General features: G+C 36.7%; 1 protein-coding gene across 1 annotated transcript in view; it reads left to right on the top strand.

Annotated features, from left to right (window-relative positions):
* The window catches only part of LOC113112559 (tyrosine-protein phosphatase non-receptor type 13-like), a 29,955-nt gene extending 5,730 nt beyond the window's left edge, over nt 1-24,225 (top strand). Inside the window, 42 exon segments of the mRNA XM_026278247.1 lie at nt 107-196; nt 722-797; nt 890-1,043; nt 1,143-1,214; nt 1,354-1,528; nt 1,667-1,802; nt 2,711-2,849; nt 2,935-3,087; nt 3,253-3,438; nt 3,583-3,742; nt 3,906-4,149; nt 4,236-4,336; nt 6,123-6,200; nt 6,283-6,390; nt 6,472-6,588; nt 6,818-7,017; nt 7,116-7,214; nt 7,298-7,391; nt 7,759-7,854; nt 8,526-8,708; nt 9,766-9,968; nt 10,054-10,149; nt 10,231-10,676; nt 11,603-11,897; nt 12,207-12,377; nt 12,512-12,686; nt 12,813-12,991; nt 12,993-13,024; nt 13,121-13,158; nt 13,917-14,000; nt 14,538-14,602; nt 15,500-15,661; nt 15,741-15,915; nt 17,032-17,111; nt 17,444-17,517; nt 18,009-18,157; nt 18,298-18,443; nt 18,668-18,758; nt 21,127-21,461; nt 22,152-22,367; nt 22,527-22,589; nt 22,804-24,225. Coding sequence (XP_026134032.1) covers nt 107-196; nt 722-797; nt 890-1,043; nt 1,143-1,214; nt 1,354-1,528; nt 1,667-1,802; nt 2,711-2,849; nt 2,935-3,087; nt 3,253-3,438; nt 3,583-3,742; nt 3,906-4,149; nt 4,236-4,336; nt 6,123-6,200; nt 6,283-6,390; nt 6,472-6,588; nt 6,818-7,017; nt 7,116-7,214; nt 7,298-7,391; nt 7,759-7,854; nt 8,526-8,708; nt 9,766-9,968; nt 10,054-10,149; nt 10,231-10,676; nt 11,603-11,897; nt 12,207-12,377; nt 12,512-12,686; nt 12,813-12,991; nt 12,993-13,024; nt 13,121-13,158; nt 13,917-14,000; nt 14,538-14,602; nt 15,500-15,661; nt 15,741-15,915; nt 17,032-17,111; nt 17,444-17,517; nt 18,009-18,157; nt 18,298-18,443; nt 18,668-18,758; nt 21,127-21,461; nt 22,152-22,367; nt 22,527-22,589; nt 22,804-22,899 — 6,032 coding nt within the window. The 3' untranslated portion in view covers nt 22,900-24,225.
* The last annotated feature ends 490 nt before the right edge of the window (nt 24,226-24,715 follow it).

Raw genomic sequence — 24,715 nt, forward strand, 5'->3', positions numbered from 1 at the left:
TCCAGAGGTTACTTGTGCAACCATGTGCAGAATATAAACTGCTGTGTATGCAGTGGATGTGCAGTGTGCCTTACGTGTCGGTAGTGATCAGGTCTCTGTTGAGCAGGTAAACGTGGACCATATCCTGGTTATACAGAGGGGAACGGAGCTTCAGGAGAGACCCGCAGACTGTCTTTGGATTCCGAGCTAAAGCAAAGTAATATATATATATAATGTTTTTGACCATGTTAACCATGTTAATTTGATTAAAAAATATAGTAAAAACAGAAATCTTGTCAAATATAATCACAATTTAAAATAACTGTTTTCTATTTAAATATATTTTAAAATTTCATTTATTCCTGTGATGGCAAAGCTCAATTGTCAAGAGCCATTCGTTAGTGTCACATGATCATTCAGAAATTATTAGGATATGCTGATTTGGTGCTCAAGCTTTTCCAAAGTCCTTTGATGAATAGAAAGTTAGAATTAAAAGAACAAAATATATTTAAAATATAAATATTTTGTAACATTATAAATGACTTTAATGTCACTCTTGATTAATTTAATGCATCCTTGCAAAAAAAAAAAAAAAAAAAGTGAATCTATTGTTAGTTTAAAATGTCAATTTCTTAAATTGTCATTTTGTTTTCTCTTTATTGTAGAGCATCTAGACATACAGTAGCTAATTATTTAATTTTATTTTTCAATATTCAGTTCAGCTGATTTTTTTCCCCACCAGGAATTTCCCAACAACAGAAAACCTGGTCTCTCAGAAGTAGACCTAATCAAACCACATCCTCTCTGGGTTCAAACAAGTTAGTAGTAGTATTATGCATTTTTAAATGTAATATCAGGCTGTTAACTATTAGTGCTGTTAATGTCAATCTCTGATGCTTTGTTATCCCAGAATTCCACCGGGGCTTCACCACAGACGAAGCACAAGTTGTTGGCTGTCACAAAGTACATGCCTCAATGTTCCCAAAAAGGGTGAAACCCGACCGTCCAGTCCCTGTATCACTGTTAGTGAGTCTGCAGTCAGCCTCTCCCAAAGGAAAGCCAAGGTAATGTACTTAGTGTCTGTGTTGTGCAATCATATGTTTGCTGAATCCTATGCTTACTTAATTAGTTGTTAACTGCATGTTTCCATGTTTTAATTGTAGAGTCTTGGGCCTGAATTTACCAGGATGATTGATGAACCTCAAATAGTTTTAGAGCTGCCGGGATCTATAGTGGTAAACTATGTCTTAGTTCTTTTGGTTACCTATATAACGCACTTCAGTTTTAAGCGTTTAGCACTTCTGTTTAACTTTACTGCTAAGTTTGTGTTTTGTGTATTTAGCTTCTTCCCCTTTTCTCTTTCGATTGATACAGTCAAAGAAAGGCAAGTCAGGCTTGTCACAAAGGGAAGTTAATGTGATTATGCCAAATGAACAGTGTGTGGCAGTGAAATGTGACATCAAGTCCCGTGGGAGAGATGTCTTCGACATGGTTGTGGCACACGCTAACCTTGTGGAGCACTTTTACTTTGGCCTTGCTTTCATTGATGGTAATTCAGACTTTATATATACCTTTGTGTGCTCTTGTGTGGTTTTAATGACTGTAAAAAGATTAAGTGCTTGTAATGTACATTTTGATGCAGTCTAACTTAAGTAATTGAGTGTTAATTAATTTTTTTCTCATTTAGATGGTGAATTTTTCTTTTTGGACCCTGAGACAAAAATCTCAAAGGTTGCCCCAGATTACTGGAAGAAAGTGGCTTCTGCAACATTTACACTTTTCCTCCGTGTCAGATTTTTCCCAGATGACATCTCCTACATACTGTATGTCTTTTTCTACTTTCTTAGGGGCCATTCACACAGAACACACTTTTGCATTCCACTGTGCTGTTTTTCCATTGTTTTTATATGTAAACATGCTAGACAGATGTGTTTGACCATTGCATTGATACGCCATTCTATTAACTATGTGCATAAGTAAAAAGAAGTTCAAATTAAATAAAACATTTCTCTCCATTGCTTTGCATTCTGTGTGAATGGCCCTTTACAGTTTGCACATACATAATATTTAGATTGTCTATTTAAAGACCACATGATATCTGTGTTTTGAGGCTTTTAGTCTGTGTCTGTCAGGTTTTAGTACATTTATACTATTCTTTCAAAAGTTATTATTTTATTAACCAAATATGCATTAGATTGACTTAAGGTCAATGAAGACAATTATAATGGAACAAAAATGTATATTTCCATATAAATGCTTTTCATTTTAATTTTCTATTCAGCAAAGAATCCTGAAAACAGTATATCATGGTTTTCACAACAATTTTGAGCAGCACATCTGTTTTTTCAACATTGATAATAATAAGAAATTTTTCCTTGAGTCATGTGACATTGAAGACTGGAGAAATAGCTGCTGAAAATTCAGCTTTGCCATCACGTGAATAAATTACATTTGAAAATATATAATCAAATGTTAATATTATTTACAATATTACTGTATTGATCAAATAAATGCAGTCATGGTGAGTATAAGAGACTTCTTTAAAAAATTAAAAAGCCTTACTAAGCTCTAACTTTTGAACACATTTAAAGTTTTTTTTTATCTTGCATGAAAATTAACCAAAAGAAAACTGCCCTTGTCAAGTGATTTCACAGGGTCTTTAATGGACATTATATCTAATAGTTTGCAATGAAGTTGTACTCTTTTATTCTAATGTCACTTTTTTTTAAAGGCACAGACTTACACAACACCAGTACTATCTCCAGCTGAGGAGGGACGTTCTGGAGGACAGAGTGTACTGTAATGAGGAGACTGCATTGTTTCTTGCTGCGTTAGCACTGCAGGCTGAGTTTGGAGATTATATGCCTGAAGTGAGTGAACAGACATTAATGAACATTAGAACTTTCAACAGATCTAACTAGACTCTATTTTGAAATATCACACTGACTTTTTTAGGTTTATGGGAAGAACTATTTCCAAATGGAGCAGTACATCTCTAAGAGAGTCATAGAGAAAGTGGCCTTGCCCTGTTTAAGAGAGGAGTTGCCAAGGTTACATGCCAATAATGCCCACATGCTTCCAGAGGAGGCTGAGATGGAGTTCTTAAAGGTTCTTTCTTTTGGCTTTCAGTTAGAAATTCTAAAATTCTAAAATTACTCTTGTAATGCTTATAAAACTGAGCAATAGAATAAATAAGCTCTCAGATCAATATAATAGTAGTTTATATTTGATCAAAGTTTGTCAGTATTTCAAGTGTCTTTCTTGCTTTTATAGATTGCACAGCAGCTGCCAGAGTATGGGGTGCTGTTCCACAGAGTTGCCCGTGAAAGGAAACCCATTATTGGAGAGCTGGTTTTGGGAATTTGTGCCAAAGGAATTATGGTTTATGAAGTCAAGAACATTTCTCGGGTGTTAACCCGCAGATTTCCCTGGACAGAAATAGACAGTCTCTCAACAAGTGTGAGTTTATTATTTATGCGGTTTATATTGCTTGTTTAGTTTTTTTTTTTTTTTTTACTTTGTGAAATCCAGAAACATGCTATTTGAAGTTCAGAACACCATTATGATGAGATGTTAATCAGTTTCCATTTAATCCTGTCAAAGAGACGAAAATTTACCATTGAGTGCCGCCCGAGTGGGAAGAAGCACTCCTTTGTGACAGAGAGCTCAAAGATCGCACAGTACCTCCTGAACCTCTGCTCAGCCCAGCACAAGTTTCACAGTGAGATGACCTCTCGTCAGCTGACCTACTGTTTAGCCTCAGGTGTGTTCAGTTATTTCTGTATACAGAGTCATTTGAAGTTGAATATACATAAGTGTTGTGCTCCAGTGTACTCAATAATTTTTTTTGTTCGTTTATCATTTTCATCAGCCAAAGTTAGTTTGTCAACTGGTAGTTATTTATTTTTTCTTATATTTCATCCTAGATGACAATGTGGCAAAATATGCATCAATATGCCGTGCTCGACAAGATCAGATAAAGAGGCTGTCTTCCTCGGAGATTGTGCTCAACAATATTGGTTTGAATGTGTTACCAAATGACTCCATGAGCAAGTCTTGTGATGACCTGTCAGCAAAAATCGGAGTTCGGATTCGGCAACCGAGCAAAGTAAATTACATTCATGAAGCAAGAACTCCAAGCGAGCTGAAAGACCAGAGCCAAAGCAACAGGTGTGTTAATAGATCTGCTTTGCACAACATTCAAATCACAATACAAAACCAAATTATCATATTGTGTTGATCTTCCTTGCTTGCAGCCCTCCAGAAACGTTCAGTCCTCCAGTTTATCGTATCATGTCCAATGTCTCTTTGCAAAAGCATGACTTAGAGGTCCATTCCACCACCTCGTCTATAAGAGGTAAAAAGTTTCTTTCTGGATTTAATTTTAAAGTTTGACTTTGACTCTAAACAATTAGCTTATGTTTCTATGATAATAATATTTATAATATTTGCAATGTAAATATTTAACCCTCGTGTTCTTTTTAGGTTCTTAAAAATTCCAGGACCATTTTAAATGCCTGAAAAACAAATTGATAGCTACTTCATAACTTTTCCTAATCTTAAGAGAACTGATTATAAACAACATTTAAACTCAAAAACATGCTTTGAACATTAAAAAATTAAGTTATGTTCAATATAATATGATAAATAGGATATTTAATTTGTATTATTGGATTTATATTACACAGTAGTTTTTTTTTTTTATCCAACTGTATTTATTCAGTGCAAATTATAACATCCAAGTAAAAGATATAACACCAACATTTTAGAATAGAATCACTGAGTTGGAAAAAGGATCACCCCCTCCTAAAATTACTTGTAAACCAATCAGGTGTAGCTATGAACACAAAGCCATTTGACTTTCGACTGTGATCAGTTATTAGCTCAGTATGAAAAGAGCCGTCCTGGAGTTTTTCAATACTTGGTAGTGCAACTGAAGCAAACAATCAGTTATGGGTGGCAAGGCACTGTCAGAATATCTCCGGGATAAAGTTGTGACAGGCACAAGTCAGGAGATGGATACAACATTTTTTTCAAAGGATTTATCAATGCCTAGAAGCACAGCAAAGAAGTGGAAGGTATACGGTACAATACAGACCCTCCCTGGATCAGGACTTCGCTCCAAACAGGATGAAAGAGCCAGGAGGAAATTGGTTAGAGAGGCTACCAAGAGGCTTACAGCAACTCTAAAGCAGTTGTAGGAATTTATGACAAAGAATGGTCATTGTGTGCATGTGACAACAATATCACAAAATATCCACAAATGTGGCTTGTATGGGAGGGTAAAAAAAAAAAAAAAAAAAAAACAATCCTCAAGAAAGGCCTAAATGCAGACTGAAGATTCTGAGGCAGATTAGACAAACATTTTTATAATTTGGCCTCAACACCTTATATCTGGTGGAAATCCAATACAACTCACCATTCACATAACAGCATTCCTACAGTGAAGCACGGAGATGCTAATTTCCTGTTATGAGGTGTTTCTCTGCAGCAGGGACTGGAACACTTGTCAGGATAGAAGAAAAAAATGGATGGAGCAAAATACTATCGAATTCTTGAGGAAAATCTGCTGCCCTCTGCCAGAAAGTTGGCAATGAGAAGAAGATTTACCTTCAACCATGACAGTGACCCAAAGCAGACAGCAAAACTATGCTCACAGTGGTTGAAGGAGAAAAAGGTGAATGTCTTTGCATGGCCTAGTCAGAGCCCAGACTTAAACCCCATTCAAAGTCTGTGGAATGACTTGAAGACTGCAGTCCACAAACGGTCACCATCAATTAACAATTTAACTGAACTTGAGCAGTTCTGGAAAGAAGAGTGGGCAAATAGTGCAAAGTCTAGGTGTGCAAAGTTAGTAGAGACATTTCCCAGTAGACTAAAGGCTGTATTTTAAAGCAAATGGTGGTTCAATAAAATACTGACACAAGGGTGGTGATCCCTTATCCAAATCAGTGATTTTTTTTTTGGTGTTATATCTTTCACTTGGGTGTTATAAGCTGCACTAAATACAGCTGGATAAAACAAAAATGTGTCCGTCCTCATTTCAGGATGCAAAGTAAAAAAAAAAAAAAAAAAGGGAGGTGATTCTTTTCTATACCCTGTCTGTGTCCTTTTTTGATCCATTTCTTTTATTTCTTTTTTAGTGGACACACCCACAAGAACAACCCCAGAGAGAGAAATCATCTGTGTTACTTTAAAGAAGGATCCCAAACTTGGTTTCGGTGAGTGTGCATCTTTTATGATACATTAAGCATTTGAAGTAATCCTGCTCCAAAATGCCGATGGTTCCCTTTTGATGAAAAGGTTTTGTAATTGTCGGGGAGGACAACACAGGGAAGTTAGATCTTGGAATTTTCATTGCATCCATCGTTCCCGACGGACCAGCTGATAGGGATGGCAGAATCAGACCAGGTAAATATCCTGAACATTTTCCCTCTTTTATGCCAAAAAAAGAAAAGAAATAGTCTTTCATTTTCTTTTGTTTGTGTTTAGGTGGTCGGCTGATCTCTATGAATAAGATCAGTCTAGAGGGAGTGACGTTTAATATAGCTGCTGCCATACTGCAGAGCAGCCCAGATGAAGTGGAGCTCATAGTGTCCCAACCCAAACGTATGTCTTCATATTGTACCAATGAATTATGTATTGGTCATCATCTGTCTTTATAATTAAACTATTAAAGATGAAGTGTGTACATTTTTATATTAAAATAAATTCTCCTATCCCAGCAAGCCATTACTGTATACCTGTATTTTTGCAATTATAGTACATTTGGTGATAGTAATTGCACCCAACTAACCACTGTATGATAAGTTTTTTCAATTATTTTGTTCCGGAGTAGAGGATCATCGGGACAGTAAGACCTCACTGGCTACAAGTAATTTAGGGATGATGCTGGAAAGAGGCTTTGGCTCTCAAAGCACCCTGAGTGCAGAGTACAGGCCTGTGATGGAGGAGCTGGAGGAGACCCTCTCCAACATCATGACTCCTAAAATGGGCAAAAGGCTGCACATACCTGTGGTGCGGATTCTGGATGTTCAGGTATGATTTACAGTGATGCTGTCTCTTCAGTTTATTAGAAAGCATCTGACATAAACAAAAGCAAACCAAAACCTTTTTCTATTATTCGTCCTATACAGGATAGGATGTCTAATTCTTCCAGCTTCAGCTCAAAGCCAGGAGAAACAATCTACATGGTGCTCAGAAAAATCAACAGCAGCTTGGGAATCAGTGTTGCTGTGAGTTTTTACTCAGTATGGTGTTCATTTAATGTCTCAAATCTTAAAACATGGGGTATGATACCATTTTTAATGATTTTTAGGGGGGAATCAACACTAATGTACATCATGGAGGAATCTACATCAAAAGCGTGATCCCAGGAGGAGCAGCAGATCAAGATGGACGAATACAGATAGGTTAGGATCCATCATTAATTTTTTGATGAATGAAGAAAAAAAATTGAAATGGAAATATTTTGTAACAGTCTTATTTATAAATATAAAATTTAAAATGAGTAAATTGACTGTCACTTTTGATGACAAAAATCCCTGCTGAACAAAATACTAATATCTTAGAAGAACCAAAAGCCTTACTAACCCCTTTTCGACATAGTGGTATCTGTTCCAGTTTGTGTTCTGTTGTGTAGTATGCATATTTGTCATCTCCTTGATGACGTACAAATATGACCCGGATGTGTCCCTAACATGCTAATGAGCATGAATATGCAACATCCTGACTGGTTGTGAGGCATGACAGCTCAATGAATTCTTGTATGTGTGACAGGTGACAGGCTGCTGGAGGTGGACGGCTGTAACCTGCGTGCCGTCACACACAGGCAGGCAGTAGAGTGCCTGAAGAGGACAGGGGAGGTACTGACATGTGTTTGCTTTACTTCTGAGCGGTGCAATCACAACCGTTTATGTAATTGCGTATGATTGAGCCCACAGTATGACATGAACACTCATGATTACATACGTAAGTCAGCTATCTTTTTTCTTATTTAAAGTGATATATTTTCCAGTAATATTTCATACGTTAGTGGCAGTCATTTTCATTTTCTTTAGTAGCAGAGCACTTGCATTTTTGTGAACAGTTAAAGAGCAGTTACTTTCATTTCATCTTACCTGACATTTTGAGGAGTAACTGTAGCACAGGGGCGAAAGTTCACATTATGTTTGAAGGGCCTTTGGTCCTCTCTTCAGCATGTCATTTACTTTAGGAGAACAACATCAGCACCCTTGTGTCTTACGGGTTCTCAGACAGCATGAAAGAAAGATCTAAAGTGACACACGACTGTGAAAACATATGTGTGGGCTCGTTATTTTTGTCTGGGTTAATAAGATTTTCTGGGGTATGACGCTAAACCCTGCACCGTCATACTGACACACTTAAGCGGCTGACCAGCCACATGATCTTCAGCCACACGCATCTGTTAGGTAACATGCCTTGTGTTAAACAGACGGATGACATGAGAATGTTAGGTGTGCAGCTGATATGATCAAATAAGAAGACATATTGCCTTGATGATGGTGTTATTTCCAGGTGGTGAGCCTGGTTCTTGGAACGAGAGCCTCCAGTGGTGTTGGACACTTACAGTGCCTCATCCACATTGGAGAGACCGAGATCTCCTTCACCCTTCAGTGCGCAGAGCACGCCCACCTCCCTGAGGAGAGATGTGACCATGGAAACGCCCTTGTCTGTCAGGGCCAAGGACTTCAGCTTTGTGTCAGATGGTGAGATGGGGAGAAAACCCTTTAAAACATTTCAGCTGAACCTGACAGTGACACTGTGCTAGCTGCCAGAACCATGTAACTAAAAGATCTCGTCCAGAGGAACATTGTTTTTAATGTATATATTACATCACAATAATTACATTTTTGCACTGGCGTATGTTTTGCATCAGATTTGACAGTTAGAGTCACTGTTGGATGTAAAATTTAGTTTATTTTTAATAGATAGCACATCCAAAAATTAAAGTTCCATCATCAGTTACTCAGCCTCATGCCATTACAAACTTGATTCGAAAGTGAAGTGTTGCAAAAGCAACCTAAAAGCAGCCCGTTTTACTATATTGCAAATCTTCTGATGCTATATCAGATTAGTATTGTTATTGTTTACTAAAACTATTAAAAATAATTTTGGATAGTTGAAATTAAATACATACATTTTAAATAAACTTAAAATATAAAAAAAGAGAAATTTTGCCTTGCAAAGTAAGTCACTGAAATAATATTATAAATGCTAATACTAAAACTAAAAATAAAGCTAACTAGAATGATTTAAATACAAAAAATATTACAACTTACAAAAGCACAAAAAAAATAAATTGCTAAAACCTTAACACATTTTTTTTTTTATAAAATGCAAATATAAAAATAAAGTGAATTTCAATGATCAGTTAACACTATAAAAGTATATAAATAAATAAGTAGAATACGATAGCCGCATCAGTCTATTTGGTAAATTAATCATTCAAACTGGTTTTATGTACTGGATGGACTGATTTATTAAAAATATCCAATTCAGAATAGTCATTTTGTACTACTAATTCACTTTTATTTTATTGAAGAGTGGCCAGGGTGTAATGTAATTACCACAGAAGAAAGTAGGTCAAATGTGTTCGGAACATAAAATATTTATTAAATAAAATCTTTTTATTTAATTTTTCATTTTTTGATGAACTGTCCTTTAATAGTTACATGCAACTGATTTTTGTGTGTGTGTGTGTGTGTGAGGCTGGACTGATTATAAACTACAAATTGAGAGAGTTCTGCTCTTTGTTTGTGGCAGATAACTTCCTGGAGGTGACGCTACAGAAGAGTCTCAGGAGCCTGGGGTTCACTTTCATCATATCTGAACTGGGTCCGGATGAGGGCAGCATGGTGCATATTAAGAGCCTTTCTTCTGGTCAGCCTGCAGTGGATTGTGGGCTTCTGGAGGGAGACATAATCCTGGCTGTCAATGGAGAACCTGTCAGAGGCCTCTCCTATGAGGTTAAAGATGTATTATTTAAATAAATAAAAATATCCAGACTGTCCAGACTGTTTAAGAGTAGTGCATGTCTTTCTGTTACCACAGGAAGTTCTGCATCTCCTCCAAAAATGTCCATCTGAGATCAGACTGTCAATCTGCAGACCCTCACGGGATGAAATTGCAGACATTGAGACCTCTCTGGTAACATCCTTATTGCTACATGGTTGTCATTGACTCTAAATTTGACATGTTATTTCTCAAACTCGCATCTCTTTTTGACAGGGTCCTGACACACTTCCAGTCCGTGCACTGAGAGCTAGATCTCTAGACCTGCAGGTGAGGACTGTCGCCCCAGACTTTAGTGAACTCCTCAAGAAACGGGTGATAGAGATGGGTCTAAAGAAAGAAGTTTCCCCAGAGAAAACCCCGGAGATCCTCTTGACCCAACAGAAAAAAGATACTGAGCTGCTGGATACTACTATATCAGCACCCCCACCCCTACCCCCACGTCCATCCTCAAGTGAAGCTGGAGAACCAAAGGCTCATGCCATAATAGGGGAGGGGCATGAGCATAAAGCTCCACCCCCAACTCCTCCCCCAACACCAAGCACTGTAAAAGTGACAGCAGCCAACACAGCACCAACTCCTGCAGCCCCTGAAACCGCAATTACAGCCCATCAGCAAGAAGATGATACCATCTCAACCAACCATGTCTCAGCTCATACCAGGTAAAAGCCTGTTTATTTCTATGTGATAATTTCTATAAAATTATCAATATGATCCTAACATTAAATGTAAATGTGCCATTTAATGCGGAATCAAATTTTTGTTTAGGTTTTGAGAATGTTTGAGACACAATACCTTTTAAAAATCTGGAGTGTGTTTAGTTGTTTATTTTTTGTTAGATTTTTGCACTCTACTTTGTTAGAGAAGTCTCTTATGCTCACCAAAGTTGCATTTATTTAATCAAAAATACAGTAAATATAGTAATATCGTAAAAATAATTTATAGTTGTGAAATACTTTCTATTTTAATGTTAAAATTTAATTTATTCCTGTGAATTTTCAGCAGTCATTTCTCTAGATGTCAGTGTGACATGATCCTTCAGAAATCATACTAATATCCTGAATGGATGCTGAATGGAGTTCTCATAATTATGAATGTTGAAAAAATTTGTGATGCCTAATATTTTTATAAAAAAGTGTGATACATTTTTCTCTAAATAAAAGTTCAAAAGAAAAGCATTTATTTTAAATATATATAAAAAGAATTAACATTATAAATGCCTTTTTTGTTGTTGTCATTTTTGGTCAATTTCATGCATCCTTGTTGAATAAAATTAAACAAACAAAAAAAAAACTTACTGACCCAAAACTTTTGAATGGTAATGTAAATTCTGAAAATCCTCCTTGACCCAAAATCTAGCCATGTATTAAAACCAACTCTCTGCATATAACCAGATGGGAATTGATATGTTTCTGGTAAATGCTATTTTTCTGTCTTCACTGAACACAAAAATGCTGCACAATGGAACCCAGTCAGTTCATATTTAATGTTTAATATGCAGCTATGTGGAATGGACTTTTGAGGAAACTGGGATTGTTTTATTCATACAAGACAATAATATTGAAAGACTAAAATATGTCTTTCACAGTAACACAACTGAAGGCATGGAAGAGAGCATGACAAGTTTCACAGCTAATGGACTGACTGTCATAGCTGATGAGGAATACTTGACCATCACCACCACAGCACCCTCTCCTCCAAGCAGCAGCATTGCTGTCTCCAATGAACCGCTTTCTCCATCACTGCTGAGCACACCTCCATCCTACCAACAAGCAACTCAAGAATCCTCCCCAACAAAACCTCATGCCCAGTTCACCACCCCTTCAGCCAGCAACAATGGCTGGGACGATGATGAAGAAGATGATGAGGAAGATCCCAGAAGGGTAAAGTCTGATCGCATTTGCCTATAGATGTACAAGCCTTTAACATACATTTTAATGCTGGTTAATGCTCAAACTTTTAAATTCACTACCTACCTAATTTATTTAAATCCTATCTGAAAACATCTTTTTAGGATGGTCTTAACTTGATTTATTAGTTTATGCATGCATTGTTACTTTTTCTCTGTTTTCTGTGGAATCGCCTTGAGAAGCTTGCTTTTATATATATAAGTGCTAAAATGTATTATTATTATTTAATGCTGGTCTAGCGCATAGCAATGTTGTTTAACATCTATTTTCTTCTACTTTTAGGACGTATTGAAGGAGTTTGAACTGACTGTCTCATTGACCAAATCATGGTGTGGCAGTTTCGGTTTTACAATAACCAGGAGCAAACTGGATAACTGCTTCTATGTCCAGGATGTCCTGGATAATCCGGCCAAAGCAGATGGCAGACTGAGGGCAGGAGACAGGCTTGTCATGGTACAGCTTTTCCCACCATTAGAAACACAATCACAGTTATGCAGTAATAAACCTTTCTCTCTAAAGATTTCATAAGAATTGATTTAATTATAAGTGATTTTAATTGACATTGTGTCCTTTTATATATTTTTCAGGTAAACGGTCACGATGTGACCAGCGTGTCAGATGATGTGGCTATTGGCATCCTCAGGTCTTCCTCTAAAAGACTGCACATGTTGCTGGGCAGAGCTGTGCAAAATCTACTCCCTCCGCCGCCTCCTGACACCCTCCAGGACATTGTCATTCCCAAGACTCCATCCGGACAACTGGGTGAGGAAATGCTTTATAGTAGCGGAAACCAGGGTAACATTGTATCACTTCATAAGAACAAAAAAGTTTAAGGTTTGTAAGTCTGTATTCAATTCAAAATGTGATCCAAATGATTTGTCTATGCAGGTATCAAGCTAACTGGGGGCATTGGCAGCAAGTGGCAGGGAATTTATGTCCAGGAGGTGGTGCCAAACTCCCCTGCTAGTGAAGAGGGCAGCATCCAGCCCAATGACAAGATTGTTTATATATGTGGGAAGTGCACCCTGGGAATGATGCTGGAGGATGCTGTGAAAGTGTGTGAGAGTGGCCCCGCGCAAAGTCAGATTAAAAGCCATGAGGTCAGATTGGAGTAGAATTAGGTTTAGATGTTACTTAAATAAAGTGTCAGTTTTTGCCTTTGTAACTTTTTATTAAATGTTTTTTCTTTGTTTCAGAGATGATCAACCAGTGATCCCAGTAGATAAATGGAATGGTAGGTTTGAGCTGCATCTACTTGAATTACAGCAATAATTGGTTTAATAATAATCTGTACAGAATAAGAGGTTGTAATTATGTTTAATGTTTTTGTTCGCTTTGAGAGTGTGTTTGTTGTTATTATTGAGTCTTGGGATTATATGGAGTTACATTGAGACTTTAACCTTCCCATGGGCCAGGTAACTGCTCCGGCTGTCAGTGGGATGTTTTTTCTTGCTCTGGGTGTGTTTAGTTTGCGGCTGGGCTGCAGAGGGCAGTCGTGGTCGACGTGTCTCGGTCTAGTCTGAAGTGACAGGAATGAGGCAGAGAGCTGCTCCAGTGCTTTTCCAGAACAGCCTAGGCTTTCACGCTTCACTAGACATCGCGTCATTTCAAGCGCCGTGTCAACTTTTATTAGACAGAATTACCCACTGTGTCAATCCTGAATAATATTTGATCATTTTGATTTCGATCACTACCTTCGATTTTTTTTTTTTTTTACTCTATCCATATTGATGCATACTGTACAGTGGAATTTATACAAAAAGTATTTATTAAATCCAAAGCAATTCATGCACAAATATATATATATATATATATATATATATATATATATATATATATATTCATGCCATACAGAAAATGTCAGAGAATAAAAAAAAACTTTTGTAGGGTCGAAAAATTGTCATATATTCATACACATGTAAATTTTGATTTATGGAGTAACATATTTGAAACCAAAAACATCTGTTTATTCCTTCTATTTCTCCTCTTCAGGTTTGTTTGAATGGAAGGAGAAACAAGTCTTTCCTCACCTTGACGAGCCTGTGTCCCCTGACATGGAGGCAGCTCCTGCCAATGGTAAACCTTTAGTTTCCTGTGTCTCTGTTGTCTGGGAGTTGTGGCATTAGATCTGTGCTGACAGACATGGCATGTCCTGCTCAGAGGGCAGCGGGTGCAGGATTAATTATTAGCAAGGGACATGGCCTCCTCTGGTCGATCAAAGTGCGCTTTCGTTGTGTCTGACGAATAAAGGCCAGCTGATCTGGTGGGCATCTGGGTTACTAGGAGACCTCTAGCCAGGAGGTCCGAAAGAGCTTGAAAAGGCAAGCATAGTTTACCTACAGTAGCACAGAGCGGGTCATCAACACATCTCCCCCGAAATGGCAGCAGAGGAGGGAGACATTCGTGAGTTTGGGAAATGTTTAAAATTTCTGTGAACTTGTTTCTCATTTAGCAGGAAGAATAAGATTTTATGTGATGCTTGGATTGATTTTTGCAAATTTGACATTTGTTGAATGCGTTCGATGAACCATTCAGTGCGTAAATGGTCCTGCTTAAAGAAATGCATCTAAAATTTGTTTTTTTGACAAAATCTTTTTCTCATTTCTCTTACAGTTAAACCTGTCGCTGACAGTGCCATGCAATTCAGGAAAAGGCTGTCTGTCACATCGGAGCAGGAGGTAATTGTCCCTCGGCCTTGTTTTAGGCTGTAACATGACTCTTGCTTTGTAATCTATGTCATTCACCTCTAAATACCTCTGTAATCATCAGCATCAGATTCTTAATTCATTAATATTACACTGTTCAAGCAGCAATCATTTAAAACTTTCCTACAAAATGGGAGGAGATGCTTGTTCAGACAGGACTTGCATGTCTGGCCTTGTGTCCAAATGCACTCATTTTCACTCTCTTTCTTCATTTAGTGATTGGTAACATTTACTCATTTACCATCCACAACATAGTAAATAAGTTAGCAGTTCTGAACACTAAATGCATCTATCCCTTTTGTGAATACAGCATGATGGATAACATTAAAAAAAAAAATCTATGCATTAATCTTTAAAAGGATGCATTTAATTGATCAAAAGAGACATTTACAGTGTTACACAAGATTTCTATAGATCAAACAAATAAAAATATTCTGTTCTTCATGAATCTTGAAAAAAAAATTTTTAAATCACGGTTTCCTCAAAAAAACATTTGCAGCACTACTGTTTTCAACATATATAATGATAAGAAATGTTTCTGGAGCATCAAATCAGTATATTACAATGATTCCTAAAGTATCATGTGACACCGAATGCTATAGAAATGGCTGCTGAAAATATTCCCAGATAAATGATTTTAAAATATAAAATAAAAAATATGTGCCAGTAATATTTCACAGTTAATGCAGTCTTGGTAAGACTTTGTTCAAAAACAATCTTACCGACCCCAAACTTTTGAACAGTAGTGCATTAAATGTTGGCCAATCTGATCTGAGCAAATGGATCTGATTTCATCACTTGAAAAATGACAGGGTGAAGAGCCTCAGTGTTTAGTTTGCCTAAATGTTCCTGTTCCTTTCTTTTCTTCAGAGCTGTATCCTCCAGGTGGAGTTCACCAAGCCTGAGAAAGGTGGGCTAGGCTTTGCTCTGGTGGGCGGGTTCAATGGAAGCACACTGAGAGTGAAGGATATTTGTTGTGGGGGTGTGGCCGAGCAGGACGGTCGTCTCCGTGTAGGTGACATTCTTTTGGAGGTATGTGCAAATTATTACCTCAGTGATTTTTCATTGATAAACCATACAGAGGTGTACCAGATCTGTTTATGCTGTGCAGGTGAATGGCATCATTGTATCAGGACTGAGTCACAGTAAAGTTGTGGATATTTTGCGGAAGGCAGAGGGCACGGTTCAGCTGACGGTATGTAGGGACATCCTGCCCATGTCAGCCTGCTCTAGTTCCAGCTCCCCTGCCGAGGCCTCTCAGGAATTCATCACATCAAATTCTGCAGGTCAGCAAGCCTGATGCACATTCGCCCTGCTCTGAGGCTCCCTCTGCATTATCTCTCATCTGTTATGAAGAGTGGCAGCATCATTTATCACTCAACATAAATCATAAAAAAAAAATACAAATTAATTAAGGTATGAATTGATGGATGAATATGTGGTTCAATTAATACCAAAATTTCTCTCAGTTGATAAAGCTTTTTGGCAATTCATTTTTTGGCAATTTAAACAAAATGTTGAGTACTAATTATGTAAAATATACACAACTGTTCAAAAGTTTGGGGTCTGTACGATTTATTCATTTATTTTTAAAGATAAATTATTATGTTTATTTGTCAAGGGTGCGTTAAATTGATCAAACGTAACAGAAATATTCTATAACATTATAGCTGTCTTTACTATTTCAATTAAATGGTGTTAAAAATAAAATCATCAATCAATTATTCAATTATGATATATCAATAAAATATAATTTCCTAAAAAATACTAAGCACTTTTCAGCAGTGATAATAAAAAAAAAGTTTCTTCACATCAAATAAGCGTATTAGAATGATTTCTGAAGGATCATGTGACACTGATTAATGGCTGCTGAAAATTCTCCTTTGCCATGACAGTAATACACTATATTTATTAAAATAATTTAAAATAGACAATTTAAGTACTTTTACATTGTTATTAAACTCCACAATATTTTTGTAAACATCATTTGTCATTATATTATGTATATTGCAGGATATTTTTGGTCTATGCAATTCTTTTGATTAGTTCCATTAATGAATTACTCTTTCATGTAATTAATTCAGTTTTATTTTATTATATATATATATATATATATATATATATATATATATATATATATATATATATATATATATATATATATGTATGTGTGTGTGTGTGTGTGTGTGTGTGTGTGTGTGTGTGTGTGTGTGTGTGCGTGTAATATATTATCACATTTAAATTTTGATTTTGACATCTGATTATATTGGTCGCCCTTTCCTAGACATATATGCCAACACAACTTTAAAAGGCTAGATTATTTAAACACCTGTAATGACATGCTAAAAACTAGTTATTATAGATATTAGTTCTAATAATAGTATTGTCCTCTTCATTTGCAGATATTACATCACAAACGGAAACATATGCAGATCATTTCCAGACGTCAAGATGTCCTGGTCATGGAGGGGAATGTGAGCAGGTATCATTTATTTTAACGTTTTTACTCGATCATTTAGATTAAACTTGTAAATTACAATACTGAGATGATGACTTTCTCCAGTGAATTGAAAGCCCTTCCTAGAACAGATTTGTAGACAAAAAGCTAATCTAATAAATTACTAGTTTCAGCACCTAGAAAGTTTCACTTAAAAATGAATGAATGAATGAAAATGAATTAGCACCGCCTCCAATTCCTCTCAGAAGAAACCGCTGAAACTTAGATAACTGTAAGTGTGTCTCAGCAGAGTTAACTCATCACCTGTCTCCTCTTTCTTTCTCTTTCTCCTTTTTCGGTCTATCTCTTGCCTGTAGGAAAGTCGTAACTGTACACCTACCTGTCAGAGGTGTTGTCCATCTCTGGGAGTTACAGACATGCTTCAGGAAAGGTGAGTGTCACTGAATTATTATTTTTTTTTTTTTGATATTGCTGCTATATAACATTTGGCATCAAGAGTGCTGCAAGTGTATTGTTCTGTAATGAGACCTGAAAGTTTGTTCTGAATGAACTAAAACTACACTCTGTGTTATTTATCCATAAATCTGTTTGTTATCACCAAACAAAAACCAGGTCATAAGGGCTGAATTTCATTGCCATTTGGTTTTTGTTTTTATTTTTTAGCATAGCTCTCAAAAGGAATCGCCACAGGGAGGCACTAAAGAGTCATTAATGAAATGCAGGCCCAATAATCACCGCTTTGGCTTCTAGTTAGGCTGGCCTACAAGCCACACTTGTTATAGTACGTAGCACTTGCAATTAGCAGCTTTTTTACATTTTAGGTGGAAAAATCGCAGGAAAATCAGCCTTGCATGATAACAGCCCCGGAATGTAGCAATGTGGTCAAGGTCTCTGCTCATTCCTGCCCCGTACCCCCTTCAGGACAGACCCCCAGAAGGAGCATCCAGAAAAATCTGCCATGAAAACAGAGCATAGCCAGTCAGACGGCTGGAGCAGTGATGAAGAAGAGGATGGTGATGAAGATGACAGTTCTTCTCAGCCACTGCTTCCCGAGACGGTGACGCATACAGGTAAATGAGACTACATAATCTTCATGTCTCATTTTTTTCACCATCTAAGCAATGTAATTCCACAGTTATTCTAAAGCAATGAATTCTAGAGATCTGTGACTTGCGTAGTTCCTGAAATCACCTGACTTAATTACATTAAGGTCAACCAATTGTGTCAGAAGAGGAGCTTGCTAGGCTTGCAGTGATATCTCCATCTAAGAATGGGCAGTATTCTGGCTCCAGGGTCAAAGCCCTCATCCAGGCCCTTGAACAGTTAGAAAAGCAAGATCTGATTAAAGAGTTTATGGTAAGTTCCTTTTTTTGATGTTAATATAAGCAGCTATATTTTATTTCTTATTGATGCATGCAGACACATCCACCACATTTATTTTCTTGTAATGTTTGTAATATAAATCTGTAGTTTCTCTTTAATACTAAAATAGTGTCTACAATAAACATTGTAGTATTTGATTTAAAGAATGATAACTCAAGAGTGTTGATGAGAGAACGTGTGGCTCTTTTTTGTAATAGGCTTTAGAGCATCTGAAACCCTCAGACAGCTGCCTGGTCGGAAAAGCACCCGAAAACCGGGATAAGAACCGATACAGGGATATCCTGCCCTGTAAGTTCCTCTGCTTCTCTCATAATCCACCACAAACCCATCTTTAGTTAGATTTTTTTATTGCCGTTTTACAGTTTGTAAGCCTCGGTTCTCATAAAATAGATTTTTGGGTGTACATTTTCACACCATGTTGCAACCACAGGGACCACACACTGTCCACTGCCAGGAAACTCTAATTTCTTAGAATAAAAAAAAAAAATTGAACTGTATGCACATTTTTACAGTAAAATCACTTTAGTCGTTTTTAATAGTAATATCACTGTAAATAAAATAAATATATTGTCATGCATTGTTCACTGTGAAGAGTATGCAGTTTTATAATAGTACTTTAAATAAATTATTCTGAGTCACAGTACTGTTGAACTTTATTTTTATTACATTGTATTAATATTTTTATTACAATAATTTAATATATTATTATTTCAATCAAGTTATTTGTAATAACTTTTTCAGCTACTACAAAAAATTACTGTAACTACCGTTATTGACAAAAACTGTAAATTCACCCTAATATTAGAGAGCAAAGAACATTGGTTCAGTTTTAGACAACAGTGAATGTGAGGAGAGGAATGACTCCTGTATACATTTACCTGTAAACAGTGGAACACATGACACGGCAATTAAGTGAAATGCAACCAATCCCTGGTTGTTTACTCCCAGATCTCCTACCATTGCAGGATATAAGATTACATTGCTCTTCTAGACGTCTATATTTTACTCTGTATTTCACACTCTATCCGCCATCTCTTTGCGGTTTTCCGGACATTTTCACCCATGTGGTGCCATTTTCACACTATAGCCACGTTTATCCTGTTAGTACTGATTCAGTTTTTGCTGGTGTGAAATGTAAGCAGGTCAGAGGCAACGTGAGGTATTGTTTGCCCTCGATTTAAAACAAACCAAAAACGCTGCAAATGTAAATTCAAACAGGAGATGTGTAACTCATAGATCTGCTTTCACTGTTAATGGGAAACATCCATTCATGTGTGGGGTCAGAACGAGTATGCAGAGAGTGGGCTGCAGTTGTATTGAAGAGAGGGGGGTCTCTGTACAGAATGGGCACAATACGGCGCTTTATTATCACGGTATCACTGTTCCCCAGGATTGAAAAGTGTGAGGGTCCCTGGGACTTAACCACTGTTATTGCTGGAGGGAGTTCAAGGGCCGCAGCCTTCTTCAGGAAGCCTGATGCCAGCCATTGTTGAGACCGCTCTGCATGAATTTACCTACTCCTAGTGACATACGCTTCCTCTTACATGTGCCCCCCTTGTTTATCTCCTTACCTCTCAGTTTCATTTTCTGCCCTTTTCCTCTTCCGTGCTGTTGAACATGTTTTCACAAGCAACCCCCTTTAATGTCCCTTCAGCTCTCACACTATACATTGCTTTCTGATTCAGATATTGTTCACATTTACACTACTGTGTACAGTGATTACAGTGATTTTTTTTTTCAGGGAATCTCAGATGAATAAAAGTTATAAAGAACAGCATTTATATGTACTTTAAACCTTTTGGTTGTCTGATTTTCTAAGTTTGATATATATTTCATCTATATGAAGTATTAACGTAATAATGTTATTTAACTGAAATTAACAAAAACCGAACAATATTGTTTTTTTTTTTCAAGTCAAAAAAAAAAAAGAAAAGAAAAAAGTGACCATCACATTGAAAACTGTTGCTATTTTGAAAATGCCAGCCAAAGTCTCAAGTCTCAGTGGGCTACATGAAGCAACATGCCACCATGAGAATACACTAATATATTCTTCTCACTCTGCTCCCCTGTGTTCACTCCTTTAGGCTTAACAGCCAGCATGACCTTGAGAGCTCGTTTTGTTTGTTTGGAGCTATTTGTTGTACCTCTGCATAATTTGTTCCTCCTCTATGGGGAAACCAACAACGTTGCATTCTTGGTTTGCAGATTAATAACCCTGTTGTCTACCGAAGCCAACAACAGCAATCACCTCATTACAGGAATGCTGAAGCCTTGTATAAATCTCCTACATGCGTTTCAAATAAAAAAATTGTTTGTGGTTTGGGAAACATACATTAGATAGTCAATACACAGGAGTTGTGTTTGTTTGCTTAGGCATAGATTTAAAATGACTCTGAAAAAACTGTATACCTTCTGGTTTTAATAATGAGCACTCAAAAGTTAGGTTGTCCTGTGGGAATCGAGGCGTCAGAGAGAGTTGAACTGTTGTTTTCTTATCTTATATTATGTCCAAATAACATGCATGCTTTTTTAAGCTGAGATGTACTAAAATCTTGGCTGAGGAACACATTTATCATTACAGCAGTTTTTCAAACGGTGTATGAATAATTGATCACAATCTACAATCCCTGTTTATCTCAACTGTTTGAACACTCAGATGATAAGACGCGTGTTCCTGTCGGAGAGAATGAGGGCTACGTCAATGCCAGCTACATTCGTATGAAGGTGGGCACAGAGGAGCTCCTCTACATCTCCGCTCAGGGCCCTTTGCCTGGCACTCAGGATAACTTCTGGCAGATGGTGTGGGAGAACAAGTCTGATGTTATCGCCATGATGACTCAGGAGGTGGAGCGGGGCCGGGTAAAATGCCACAAGTACTGGCCCGAGAAGCTCGATGTTCCCAAAGAAACCAGCCGTTACCAGCTCCACCTGGATAACTACCAGATGCTTGGCTATTTCCACATTAAGGTCATCAAGATGGTGGAAAAAGAGGTTAGGAGCGTGTACCTGATGGAAGTTTTTTTTTTTATTGTAACCTTTCCAGTGTAGAAGCCACCATTTAAACATCACAATCAGGCTATGTTTTCAACATCCATAAAGGAATAGTTCACCAAAAAAAAAATGTAGGCCATCCAAGAGTAGATTAGTTTCTTCATTCATATTTTAGCATGATATCACCTGCTCACCAATGGATCCTCTGTAGTGAATGGGTGCCGTCATGATGAGAGTTCAAACAGCTGATAAAAACATCACAATAATCCACAAGTATTCAACTCCAATCCATTAATTAACATCTTGTGTAGTGAAAAGCTGTGTGTTTGTAATCAATTACTCATTAACACATTTGTATTTTCAAAATGTTGTTTCTGGCTAAAATATTTTGGAGTCTTTTCTTCAAAATATAGCTTTTTCTATTGAATAAGTTGTCTCATCAGTTATTTGAACTCAGATTCTGACAGCGGATATATATTCTTTGAAAATCTTAAATTTATTTAAAAGTATTTTAAAATTAGTTTTATTTCTTTTCTTTTTTTTGATAATATTTTAATAATGTTTAAATATGGAAACAAGACAAAAAATACTGATTAAAAATTGTTTTTGCAGTTTATATCATAAATTCCAAATCTCCAAAAATCTAACTTACTACAGTGTTATACAACATTGTATTGTGTACCTTTTCAGAGTGGAGACGTTCACTTTGTGAAGCATCTAAAGTTCACCACATGGCCTGACCATGGGACACCACACTCCTCCGAGCAGCTGGTGCGCTTCATTCGTTACATGAGGGCTGTTCACGCTAAAGGGCCAATCATAGTCCACTGCAGTGCAGGCATTGGTCGAGCTGGAGTCCTCATCTGCACTGACGTCATCCTCAGTCTCATTGAGAAAGACTTAAGTGTGAGTATTTTGAATCAGCACCAAGCTTAAAGCAATATTTCACCCAAAAGTTACAACTTGTGTTTATTTAAATATAAGTAGTGACAGAACTCTCATTTAAATACACAGCGTAACATGAGTATGAGCAGCTGAATGTATGTATTTCTGTTGCTGCCATAGATTAACGTGAGTGGCATAGTAAAGGAGATGAGACTCCAGCGGCATGGCATGATTCAGACCAAGGTGAGTATATCAGGACATTCAGTAGAAATACTTCCTTCAGATGAATATAGAAATCAATGATGGGAAATTCACTAGGGCACATCATTTCTCAGCCCATGAACAATAAACATGCCAATCATGAGTTATTCTTAGAAAGGTTATCCTTCTTCTGAATATACAGTATAGTCGTATAAATCCTCTGGACAGGTTTTGCCATTCTTCTGTCTGTTTTCAGGAACAATACCTCTTCTGTTATAAAGTCTGGCTGGAAGTGTTGCAAAGTATTTCACTTCTTCATGATCACCCCTGGCAAACTGAAACCTCTTCATGAACAAATCCTCAGTGTTTCCTCAGAAAGGCAACAATATATATGTGTTTTTGAGTGGCAGACATGGTGATATGTTGATTGTGTGTCTAATATAGTACTACCACTTTAAATTAAATTAAATTAAATTAAATTAAATTAAATTAAATTAAATTAAATTAAATTAAATTAAATTAAATTTAAATTTAAATTTAAATTTAAATTTAAATTTAAATTAAATATAGTACTACCACTTCTACTATTAATCAAATATTGAATATATCATAGGAAATATGGTAGATATGTTCATTATCTGTGCAAAGTCTCTGTGTGATTTGGTATATATTTTGTACCATTTTGGATTTCATAGCCTTTCTGGACTTCTGGACTCTTAGTCGTTTTGCCTTGAAAATGTTTTTTTATTTTAAGATAAACGTTATGCACATGAATTATTAATTAAAAATTAATTTAACTTATTTTTCATATTTTGAACAGAAGTACGTCCAATTCTGTGATTTTCTTATAGTATTGCACTGGTTTGATTTTGACAGTATCGCAGCATCTGATTTTAGTAGAGAGGCCATCTTCATTTAAAATGCTTTTTACACTCTCCAAAGAACCAGCTGCTAGACAGATACTTTTAGCAAAGTGCCTTTTAATTTCTCCATGTGGGGAGTTTACCGCTCATCTTTCTTTATCTGCACTCTTCTTGATTAAAACAAGCTGTTTTACCTCTTAGTTGACATTAGGTCAGAGCAGGAGGAATTAACCCAAAGAAATAGGACTGATGCAAAGAGATTACAAACCGCAGCCTTCTTATCTGAAAGCATAGCCTATAAGGGTCTGCCGGCAGGCGTAATCACTTGGAAACCAGGATTTGACGTTGGACAGCAGAGCAAGTATCTGCTTACACATGTAATGGAGAAAGAGGCTTGCCGTAAACCATCTTAATACATCGGTCTCACAATAGTAAGCAACAAATGTGTGAATGGGTTAGAAATTCCAATGGACCAATATTCTGTGAAACTGTAGTACTTTTCACTGTTTAGCTTGATGCAAAGCAACAGCACAAAAATTTTCAGCACACTAATGTCTTAAAATCTACGTTTATTTAAGACTATCAGAGCACATTTAAAATGGGTAAATTGTCCAATTTGATTTATTTATTTGCATTTAATTTTCATCAGGCTGTGTGAAAAGGTAATCAAACTACTATATTGCTGTATTACACTATAAATTATTAACCTTGTACTTTGATGGAAAGCTCAGATATAAGCTGTAGTTATGAGATGTATCAGAAATATCTTACTCTTCCTGTACCCATTTTTACAAATAAAACACTATATAATTGTATTTCATGTGTTTCAATATGTCATTTATCATATTCAGATTAGAAACTAAGAACCATGTTTTTTGCTAAAAAATCCCTGCCAAAATACTCTTGGTACCACATAATAGGGATTAGCCACTGGTTCACCAAAACATAAAAGTTGCTCTTAGAACGTTTTGACAAGTCATGTCTGATTACAGAACGAATCACTCTTATGAGCCAGATTTGAAAATGGAAAATGTTACATTTTTTACATTTTCTATTCACACCCTCAGCCAATAATAAAGAACTACAACACTCTTAGTAGCACACTGAATCCTATGTACTATATCAGCACATCTCAGAAGCTTTTCTTCCTGCACTTGATCTGTAAACATCCTGAGGTTTCCAGATGTCATTGCGGCCACGCTGTGGATGATAAATTTCAGTAGGAGAAACAAAAACAAGGACTTTACAGCCAAAAGCCATGGCACATGGGGCAGAGTGTTCCCACTCTGTTTTTACTGCAGAGGA

The sequence above is a fragment of the Carassius auratus genome, chromosome 13 (genome assembly GCF_003368295.1).
Source record: "Carassius auratus strain Wakin chromosome 13, ASM336829v1, whole genome shotgun sequence".
In the NCBI taxonomy this organism is placed as follows: Eukaryota; Metazoa; Chordata; class Actinopteri; order Cypriniformes; family Cyprinidae; genus Carassius; species Carassius auratus.